The sequence below is a fragment of the Hippocampus comes genome, unplaced genomic scaffold, assembly GCF_001891065.2.
Source record: "Hippocampus comes isolate QL1 unplaced genomic scaffold, H_comes_QL1_v1.1 scaffold570, whole genome shotgun sequence".
Taxonomy (NCBI): Eukaryota; Metazoa; Chordata; class Actinopteri; order Syngnathiformes; family Syngnathidae; genus Hippocampus; species Hippocampus comes.
This window is the reverse complement of record NW_017805000.1, coordinates 262,733-274,105: the sequence shown is the minus strand read 5'-3', so window position 1 is coordinate 274,105 and position 11,373 is coordinate 262,733. Positions and strand designations below refer to the sequence as shown.

The window sequence follows — 11,373 nt, the reverse complement described above, 5'->3', positions numbered from 1 at the left end:
TAATTTTTTTCAATTATTAAGAAAATTTAGTTCTTGTCTTTTGTTTTTCAGAATAAACCCCTGTTTTTCATGGAAAATGGTCAATTAGTATTTTCTGTAGAATTTTTTTGTGTTATTATTTTTTTATTATTATTATTTTAATGCATTTTAATGGCCGTCAAATATACACAGATTTTCGCTACTGGCCACCCCGCTGACTATCTTCCACGAATAACGGGTTCCACTGTTTTAAGTTGGAATATCGCCATTCACCTTTCGATGGTCTAATACTGCCAGATATTTTTTTTTGATGGAATCATATATATATATAGATATATATATGATTAGGAAGTGTCTCTTCCAATGTGACTCACCACACCCCCCTCGAATAGTGCTGATGAAAAATTGTGGTCGCCTCCATCATTTAAATTGCCCACCCCTGGTATACACACATACATTTTTCACACTGATACATTTACAAATGTCATTAAAGCATTTATTTTATACATTGGATATCCGGCTCAAGGTCCTAAAAGTACCGTCCGTGCTAAGCTGAATCTCATAGATATTGAATACATTTATTTTATATCCTTAATATTAGGGCTACACAATTAATCAAATTGAAATCAACATAGCAATGCCATTTTGAAATCACAAAGTCTGCGTTTTTTTTTTTGGAAAAAAGAAAAGGCTTATTTCGGTTGGTCAGTAGGCTTTTTTTCCTCTTACATTATTGTATGTTTCTAAATTTATAGTGTCTAGCTAAGTTCTGTGCTTGAGAAAAAAAAAGACATGGGAAGGCGGCCTTGAAAAAAAGAATTTGCACATTAAAAAACAAAAAACAAAATTGCATTCGATTATTTTTCAAAATGGTTCAGCTCTCTTCCATATCCATCTTAAAGTCTACTTACTAGAAGGCCAAAAGTGGCACCACAAGTAGAAAAGACAAATGCACCCTTGTTGTTTACTAGTGCACAGAATTGTCCTACTCGTGAGGACAAAGAGCGTGCTCGTACATGGACCTCACGCTGGGTATCAAGGATATTGAATAAATGCTCCACCAAGTATTGCAAAATGTACATAGCTGGTGAGTGACTCCATGCAACTAAACTTCCTTGTGTGTTTTCAAATCCAGGCGTTGGAAATGATGATTCCGAGCTGAGCAACCGCGTTTGGATACTTTGGAAGTGAGAGCCGTGTGTGGTGTGAAAGCGTATGAAATGCCATCATGGAGGATGGGGAGCGCCCCCTCGCCCCCTTTCTTTTTTTTTTCTTGGGAGGGGAGCTTTTCTTATTCAAAAGAGGCCCACAAAAGACTTCCAGTGAGCCTTGCCACATCCCCATCTGACTCGGGGGCCATTCATCAGCCCCGCAAGCCTATCAATGACATGTCCCCATCAGGGCTCCTATAAAATCAGCCCCTTTTCCCATGAAACATCAGCAAACATTTTGACGGCTCTGCCTTTGCCCCCGCTGGATTTCTGGAGGACCCTCCAAAACACCCCCCCTACCCACCCACCCACTACGGTTCCCCACCATTCCCCACCCACACGTACCCACACTCGCTCGCTCTCTATCTCTCTCTCGTCCACTAAGAGTCTCAGCATCTTCCCTCCGACGGCCAGTGGTCGCGGAGACGGCAAGCCGGGCGAGGATAGAGAGCAGGTGGAGGAGGAGGAGGAGGAGAGAGGAAAGTGGCAGCCGTTTTCTACCGGGAGGAGTGCTGGATGGGAAGAGGATGCACTGCGGGCTGCTGGAGGAGCCTGACATGGATTCCACAGGTCAGTGGGATGCCTCCGGGCCGCCTCGGGCCTCGTGTCAAGCGCTTTGGGGAAGTTCCCAATGGGAAGCGCCCTGAAAGACAGGGAAGTCGGGCGTCCGATTTTTGCTGTTTTCAGATCGTGTCCTCGTTTTTTTTTGGGGGGAAGTTGGAGCAAATGTTTGCAATTCAGTTCAGCTTCATTCATCCATTTATTTATTGTAGTTTTTTTCCCCATTTAAGGGCTGTCGATGGCATGTGTCCAGTTATTGCTTTTTTTTTTTTTTTTTTTTTTTTTTGGAAAGTGTACAGTTGCTGTTCTTTTCAGCTGAACTTAATTTTGGGGTGAAAATTTTCAAATTGTATGGAACGGATTGGAATTTATAAAAACAGTTGCAAGTATATTTTTTGGAGCATTTTTCAAATACATAAATTCTGTTTTTTTTTTTTTTTTTTTAAGAATTAGACATGTCTTGTTAAAACATTATTGTATTTTTAAATAGTTTATTTTGTAGCTGTTTTTTTTTCTGCCAACTTTTTCCGTTTTGGAAGGTTTGTTATGTGAGGAACAGTTTCTAGTAAGGAGTAACTTAAATTTTTTGGAATAGTGTTTTTAAAATATTAGTTGTTTTTTTTTTGGGTTTTTTTGGCTTCCGTCTAGTTGTTTTTTTATTTAGTTTTTTTTCGGAGTTCGACCTAAATTCTTCATTTTTTTGGAAAATTTCTTTCTTTGAAAATTGAGAGGGCCATTGAAGTTGGTTGACCATTGATGGGGTTGGGGGTGAATTCAGGAGTAACTTTTTATATTTTCTAGTTTGTTTTTTTCTTATTTTATTTTTAAAAAATATGTCCTCTTTTCGCCGAAATTTTTCAATTTTTGTGAAGTTTAAATCTGTAGGAACATTTTTGCTAAAAAATATCGAAATTCAGGAGTGATTTTTCATTTTTAAAGTATTTTTTTCTAAATTCTAGCTTTTTTCTCATTGTTGTTTTTTTCTCTTTTTGTGTTTTTTTTTTTAGTTAGGTGTAGTTTTTCAGAACAGGGGAGTGTGGTAATTTATCCAAATAATTTCACTCCAGTTGTAAATTGTAATCAATTTTATTTTGCATTGTTTCTTAAGTGGCTGGCTACTTAACTAAACTTACATAAGGTTAGTTTTTGTGTGTTTGTGTTTCTCGTTTAGAAAAGGGTCATTTGTTGCAAAATATATTTTTTCCTTAAATTTATATTAGAAGACACAATAGCTAAAAAAACATTCAATTCAGGAATTAAAAAAAAAAAAGAATGAACAGCAGTGATAAAACCGTAGAGGAGAAATACAATGTGGAGTCATTCAAACACAAGTATGCTCAGATTTGCCGATGTATGCGTCACTTATTTAAAGTTTAAATGAGGGAACGAATAGAATAACAGAAATGTCTTTTTATGTTGCATCTTTAATAAATGTAGTAATGTCATGAAGTGTAGAAAAAATATTTGGTGTGTGGTCAGTTTTTAGTCATTCAGCAGCTTTTCCTTAAAAAAAAAAATCTATCTTAAAAAAATTTTAAATACAGTCAGAAAATCTGTCAGGTCCTTTTTTAAAGTTGAAGTTTAGAAAAGGGTGAGTGAAGTGATGTTTTGACAAAATCGGATGAATTTTTACAAAATATGTATCAGTGATTAGAGTTCAGGATGAATTTACCGTTTTAAAGTGAAACCTTAAAATTGAGTGCAAAAGGCTTAATAAATAAGTGGGGGTGAGATGAAGTAGAAGCAACAGTAACAAAAGTTCAATGATGGGCCACTTTTTTTCGTAGTAAAGTTTGAAATAGAACAAAAATCTTACAGTTTGTTTGGCAAATGTAAATTAAGAGTTCGTCACATTTAGACCTTGAGAAATTGAAACTGTTCCTTTTAAATATTACTTCAACCATACCGAATTAAAATAGCAGCTGCGACAAAAGTGGCCAGTCACCTTTTCGCAAACATTCCAAGTTGTATCAAGTCAGTGAAAACTTGTTGTTTCGTTTTCCTCACCACTTTATGAAGCAATAAAATTAACAGTGCCAGTGTCATTCCCTCCACTGAAAGGCATTTTTGTGATTGAGCATGCAGGTGCACGCCGGCCGTGTGTGTCGGGTCACTTAGTCCACAGTGTGTGTTCAGAAATGTGTGAACATCCGTCCCACTTGTTGATCGACTTTAATCCAATTATTTCCGTCCCGTACTTATCTTCCCCCGAGACAAATGAAGCCTGTGTGGAGAATTAGCTTCACTTCAGCTGCTTTTACTTGTTTTGTTTTTTTTCTTCTTACCCACCATGCACCCCCCCCCCCACACACACACACACATACACACGTTTTTTTTAATTTACCGGTAATCAAATCAGAACAATAAAATAAGATCACAATCTTCTGCTGGAGGCCCGGAGAGGTTGTGTTTGTGCTGTTGCCCAGATGGAAAAACAAGGGTTCGGTCCAAGTTGTGTAACATCAATTAGCATATTAGCACGGCTATTTAAAACCAAACTTGCACAATCCCGGTCCGCGCTCCAAGACAATGATACCAATGCTCAAATGCTCATTTTTGATTGACGCCTGTCTGACAACTTTTTATTTATTCTTGTTTTTGGGTGGCTAAGAGCTTTTTCTTACGTGTTGCTCATTTATGATTGTCAAAATGAGACTTGTATGATAGAACAATTGTTAAATAACCATACACTGTTAAATCAATAGCTCTGATACCGTCGCTCAACAATTGCGCATTAGAGTGAACCCCCAATTGAGAGCAGGAAGTACGTACCAGACTGACTTGTTTTCGGTGAAAATTTGTGATATCGAGAGACTATGTATTTTTTGGAATAGTTTTAGCCTTTAAAGACAAAGTCATTAAAACACGTTACACTTTATGTAATACTTTTTAAAGAATTTCTAAGTTTCCACTCTATCGCCGTTCTCCAAATAAGACCCCAAGTGGGATTGCTTCAAGCCGTTTATTTGTTCACCCCCGTTAAAGTTAATGTTAAACAGTGTTTCAAACAGAAGAATATGAAATATTGGATATGTAAACACAAAAATGTTGAACCAAACCATGTTTGGTCTCACAAATGTCCGCTTGCTTAATGCTAACGTAGTGCCAAATGGCATAAACAGGCAAAGGGAATTTACATAGATGTTACGGTAATTATAAATCCAGCCTGCCGCCGCTACTTTAACACACACACAGAGCGGTAACAGAAACGGAGCATCCAAAAATATTCACAGGCAATATATTCTCTCTGCTCTGTGGGAATAATGACTATGACTGGAGTTTGGGTGGGGACCTTCTCTGCCTCTTCTTCCCTAAGGCTGCATCTCTTCTGGCATGTTGCGGCATAAGACTCAACGGATGCAACTTTAAATTTAGACTTGCCTGGTTACTGTAAAAAGCCATAAAAAACAAAATTGCTCTATTATCTTGATACCAAGTGAATGATATTTGTTTTGAATCTAATGAATATTGTGGCCCACTTGCTGTGTCAGTGAGAAGAAAGCAAATGAATCAGGCTTGTTGTTTGGTTGACGGTCATAGACAATTGGGAGGATGCCCCGGCTGGTTGTGGTGTGTCTACAACCAGAATTGTAGCTTGTAATATGGAATCTTTCTAGATCATGTACCTAATGTTTTGGCCCGCTTTGCATCTAAAAGTTTGTTCTTAAAAATGAAGCGTTCTCTTTTCAACTATATTCGTTCTCGTAGGAAAAGTTCAAACTCTTCCTTCCACTCAATTCAGGAGGGATTTACTAACATTTGTTATGTTTTTAAATTTTTTTGTAATGTCTTTTTTTGTTGTTGTGGCTTGCTTAGATCTAGTTATTATTAGTTATTATTTTTTAAATGAAATTATTTTCAATATTTTTTCTTTAAGAGTAGCATTTTTTTTGCAAAGATATATGAAGAAAAAAACAGTGAGTAATGAACTTTTTTAATCAATCCTAGTTTTTTGGCTGCGGTTTGGCTTATGCCTAGTTTGTTATTTTTATTATTTTAAGACTAGGGAGTTTTGATACAGGAAAAAAACCCTCAACATTTTTTAAAGTTCGAAATTGGTGGCAAAGTTTAAAAAAAAAAAAAAAAAACGCCCAAATTGCCCATTCTAGCTTTTGTATTGAATCTTAGATTATGGATCTAATGTTTCGACTGTACCAAAATGAGAGGAAACCATATTTTTAGAATGGTTTAGCTGTCGTATAACATATATTGGATGATCTAATGGTTTGGCCCTGCATATCGAAATGAAATGCGTGTTATTAGTACATGCAGGTCTGCCTAATGTTTTGTTCCAAATGGCAGTAATGGACTTTTTTTTGGTGGCGCATGTGCTTCATGGAAAAACAGTGGACTTGGAGAAATACATTGTGGTCGTCTACAGTCACTGGCATTATCGCTTTTCTTTTGGCTCCAAATTGATTGTGCAGTGGTGTACCTCATGTTTTGGCTAAATTGAGAAGAAAGCATATTTTGATGGTGCACATACAGGACTAAAGAATAGTGCGATGTTGGTCTGGAGTGATGGAAGAGCCAAAATGGGTCATCGGATGTCTTGAGTTTCTGCATGTATCTGCCCCTCTTGATTTTGAGTCGATTGGTTATTTTTGACCCAGCAAATTGGGTTGAAGTCTGGATTTGGGCGGTCTTAAGAGTTGAAGCTCGTCGTCATTTTGGAGTTGCGTACTGAAGTTGTGGTAAATTTAACGAATAGTTTTAAGATGTCTTTGCTGGTGGCTGTACGGCTCAGTGTGCAACCCTGTTGATGGTAAGCATGGAGAATGGAGTTCAAATTTTGCGGTTTGTCCACCCTCCATTAGTTTTTACAGGTGTACCTAATGTTATGGCAATCCTTACTGCTATTACGACTGTATCACAGTGCTACTGTGTCAACTGGAAGACATGCAGCATAATTAAGGCCAAGAAGAAGTGACAGAGAAGGTCCCCAACTAAGCTCCAATAATAGTTGTTCCCAAAGAATGGATATATACAGTATGTCTGTGAAAATTGTTGCTCGTTGGACTGCGTGTGTTGCTGCTCTTAGAGTGTTCCAGTAAAATACTTTTTTACAGGTTTATAATTACCGTAACATTGATGCTAATGACCTTTCGCCCCTCTATGGCATATGTGTCAGATTTACAGTCAACAGCTTGAAGCAAGTATGCTTTGTCTCTTATTCGGAGAACGGTGCAAGTGAGACTCTTTCCGCGTTATACGATTGTTTCCCATTTCTTGACAGCCTCCATATTGTGGATTTTCACCAATCGTTGGTGGGTCTGGAACATATCCCCCACGGCCAAACGGGGGGTTTGTTATACAACTACTACCACTGATGATAATAATGACGATGACAATAATGACATTTGTTATGTTTGTCCCCTGCTGGGATGCTCGTGCGTGTTCCCTTCATCATACATTCTCCGTCCCCCATGCACCCAAAACACTTTTTAATATCTGTGACCCCCCCGACCCCTCCTGCTAATGGTGCGTCCCAACAACAGCTGCTATGCTTGTCACATCCTATCAATGTTCGTGTGGAAGAAAAGGGGAGCCCTACAAAGTTGTATCTCATTAAAATGGCCCATGCCTCCATGTGGCCCCGAGCAAAATGTGATTTTTTTTTTTTTGCTTCCTCTATTTCTGTCAATAATATTGATTATTAATCATTCATACACCTACTATACTGTATATTTAGTGCACCGGAGTTACACGACGTTCCAAGTGATGTAGCATGAAGTATGATCATGACTATCAGCTCTACTAATAGTAACAAAACTATACCACAGAGTATTATGCTTTTACTTTAAGAGTGTTGTTTTTTTGGATCAAAAAACTGCAACGGACAATGTACAAAATGTAGTACAACAACAACAAAATTACTTAAGCCACTCTTTTACATTAACCTAAAATGTGCAAAACCAAAGTATTAAAATAAACACTGAAATGTCAAGCAAATACATACTCTATATAATGAGTCAACTGAGTTACCCGAAACAAAAAAAGCTTTGTTGCGACTCCCAAATGAAATGTATTGTAAAACTGAACATACAACAGAGAATCACACACTGTATCAGACCAAACCATTTAACTTTGTTTTACAAAACTATGTTAGCTTAATGCTAATACATAATGCCAAACGTCATGAACAGGCTAGTCAAAGTAGCAGCATATGCAGACGGACAAGAGCAGTAAACGACTATTCTTACTGCAGCTTACCGAGCAGTTGTGACTGTCCCCTTCATGTAGGTCCTGTTCGCATATACGTACTATTCTGCTTGTGGTGGTCAAGGATCTTTCCATTGTATTACATTCTATTATTACTGTATGTGTTTCTGAAGTGCAGTACTTGTAGAGTGCTGTTTGTCTTGTTAAAAAAACACATTTTAGCATTGAAGGGCAGCCTGGAAGGGATTCATTGCTTATCTAAAGTTCACTAGACAGAGCATAATGTAAAAATGTATTACCTCATTCAAATAGCTTACCGAGCAGTTGTGACTGTCCCCTTCATGTATGTCCTGTTCGCATATACGTATTATTCTGCTTGTGGTGGTCAAGGATCTTTACATTGTATTACATTCTATTGTTACTGTATGTGTTTCTGAAGTGCAGTACTTGTAGAGTGCTGTTTGTCTTGTTAAAAAACAAATTTTAGCGTTGAAGGGCAGCCTGGAGGGGGGGATTTATTGCTTATCTAAAGTTCACTAGACAGAGCATTATGTAAAAATGTATTACCTCATTCAAACATTTGACTTTTATGTTACTTATGTTCCTCATTACTGCTCAAAAATAAAATTCAGAAAAAATAATAAATGACTTCTACAGGCTTTATTGACTGTTAATTGCTCTTGGGGATTCCCTTGTAGTCACAGGGCACTAAGCAGGTGCTTAGTTTGCTTATGCCTTGGGCCAACTCTCATTAAAATGCTAATGTTCTTCTGATAAACACCAAGCAAAGTCTCTCTGGGCTGATTAATTAATTTAATACTTCTTGGTGGGGGGGGGGGCTGGACAATGTTGGCTGGATTCCTGCCGTGTGGATGAAAAAGCCCCTCAAATAGAGCCCAGGCTAGGGCAAGCCATGTGAGCGTTTACGCCACATCCTTGATAGCCATCGTAAGGGCCGTTTAGCACGATGCAAGCATATCGAATTCAATGATGATATGTTTGAGCACATATTTCATATGTTTGATATCCAGATTAAGGTTGATTTACTGGTACACTTTTTCCTCACTCGTAGAACATTTTTCGCATACTAAATTCTTAAAAGTCATAAACCTGGCATTTGAACAGTGCTGTGTAGACAATTTTTTTAAAAATCCACTCTATCGTTGCCCGACGATGGAACGTAACCGAAGATTGGTTGGGGACCTTCTCTGCTTCTCTTAATTCTGTTGCCTCTCTTCCAGTAGGCCTCAGGGCTCCATGGCATGCTGTGGCACCACTTGAAACTACACGAAAGGTGCACAGCTCGATAGTTGAGCATCTCTTGTTTTGGATGCATGATTCATGTCAGTTGACTTGGTGCAACAGCTCTCCTCGGTGTGATCACTACCGTTTAGCTCCAGGTTAATGAGCAGATCTTATCTGATGCAGGTGTTAGTTTTGGGAATGGGACTTTAGTTGTGTGTCCTATCTGGGATCTGATTTTTTTCCTGCAAATTTAAGCAACTGAATGAACACCCTCTGAGACTGATGATTCCATAATTTTTGCCTGGGGTTGTATATGATTTAGCAGGGGCACAAGCAATGGACCACAATATGCTGCGGGCTTATAATGCTGTCCATTAAAAACATGGCCAAAACTTGACGTGAAGTACTTCAAAGCTTAAAAAGATAGCCCACTTATTTATTTGTTTGTTTGTTTGTTTGTTTGAATTGAAAATACAGTTGACCCCCACCATCCGCAGGGGAAAGGTACTGGCCCGACCGTGAATAGTAAATATCTCTATATAATTGGTGCCCATTCAAATTTTTCAATGAGATAAACATAAAACGTATACAAATGTAATTTATTTCTCTGAAAGGTTTGGTATAAAATTGTCACTTTATATTTGTATGGTTTTTTTTTTTACTTTAAAGTTACAAGCTATTGGCTCTTTCCATTTGTAAAAATGAAAATGAAGAAAAAATACCGACGTTGTTAACACAACTTCATAAAAAAACAAAAAAAAAACCAAAGAAATACATTGAGAATGTTACATGCTAGCATGCTAATACTAATAACATTTTGCTTTGTCACTGCTAACACAAAGTTTACCTGTAGATTTTTTTTCTCCCACCATTTAACGGTACTTTGAAAATTTTGCATATCCCTGTTCCAGATACATGAAGCGCATTGATTTCCGTCCACATGCCATATTGAACTCCGTGCCTGTTTCTGTCTGCAGAGAGCTGGATCGAGCGATGCCTCAATGAGAGCGAGAGCAAGCGTTACTCCAGCCACATGTCCTTGGGCAACATGTCCACCGATGAGCGTGAGTCACACAGTAAACAATGTCACGTCAACTTCAAGCAAGAGTTGACGCTTGTTATCAAACTGTGGGTGCAGTTATTGATGAGCAGCATCATTTTTGCCCACATTTCAGACGAAGAAAAAGAAAATAACCGGGCCTCCAAACCGCATTCGACACCTGCCACTCTTGAATGGTATGTTATGATTTTTTTCACGTATTGATCACAAATTTGTCTAAATCTGGGATCATGATCACTTCTCCTTTGCTGAAACAAGGCAATTACTCGTCAGACCAAATACTGACTGGCACGGTGAGCATTTCAAATGGCAATTTTTGAGCGGCTTTTTTTTGTGGCCAGCCAAAGGTACACCTGTGCAATATTCAAGATGTCTAATCAGCATCTTGATATGCCAGATCGGGGAGTGTGATGGATTTAATCGACAAAGGAGAAGTGTTCTGTCACGCTTCATGTTTATTCATTGCTTCTTGAAACATCAGAAAAAACAACCGCGAAAGTTCTGCATCATTTCATACAGACAAAATTTTGAGTCCCTTTTTGCTGAGTTGTTTTTACTTATTTTTTAATTTGGGGGACCGTATGAGGGACAATTAGTTCTGTAAAAGCTTATTTCTTTGTTGGAAATGCAGGAAAGCCAATTTTCACATTAGCCAACGTAAAATATTTTTGCGGATTTGCCCAACTTAAAATCTTATCGGTTTGTTGCCTTGACATTTTGAGTTCACCCAACTTTTTATTCATTTGCGTATTCATCCATACATGCATACAGTGTACCTGTACTTAGTCCTTTTTAGTGACTTATCTGTTATCTGATGTTTGACTAAATTTCCTCATCTATTCTACGACAGAGACTGTTTTAACAGCACTTGTAGAGTACAATATGCGTCTTGCTGACTTTGACTGTATATCATCCGAATGTGTTCGTTGTGTGCTCCAGGCTGGAGGAGAACTACGAGATCGCTGAAGGCGTGTGCATCCCGAGAAGCGCTCTCTACATGCACTACCTCGACTTCAGCGAGAAGCACGACACGCAGCCAGTCAACGCGGCCAGCTTCGGGAAGGTAACTTTTCGAGAAAAAAAATCAAATCGAAATTTAAATGATATTCATTGGGAAATTAATACCCAGCTCCTGAATATATATATATATATATA

The 11,373-nt window shown here is 38.1% G+C and overlaps 1 protein-coding gene across 3 annotated transcripts in view; it reads left to right on the top strand.

Annotated features, from left to right (window-relative positions):
- The first annotated feature begins 830 nt into the window (after nucleotides 1-830).
- Nucleotides 831-11,373, top strand: part of rfx4 (regulatory factor X, 4) — a 25,314-nt gene continuing 14,771 nt past the window's right edge. The window contains exons 1-4 of one of the 3 annotated variants that reach the window (XM_019895717.1): nucleotides 831-1,760; nucleotides 10,136-10,222; nucleotides 10,334-10,394; nucleotides 11,158-11,281. In XM_019895717.1, coding sequence (XP_019751276.1) covers nucleotides 1,718-1,760; nucleotides 10,136-10,222; nucleotides 10,334-10,394; nucleotides 11,158-11,281 — 315 coding nt within the window. In that variant the 5' untranslated portion in view covers nucleotides 831-1,717. Of the gene's footprint in view, nucleotides 1,761-9,111; nucleotides 9,208-10,135; nucleotides 10,223-10,333; nucleotides 10,395-11,157; nucleotides 11,282-11,373 lie in introns of those variants that run through there. The other 2 variants (XM_019895722.1, XM_019895730.1) reach the window with 2 other exon arrangements.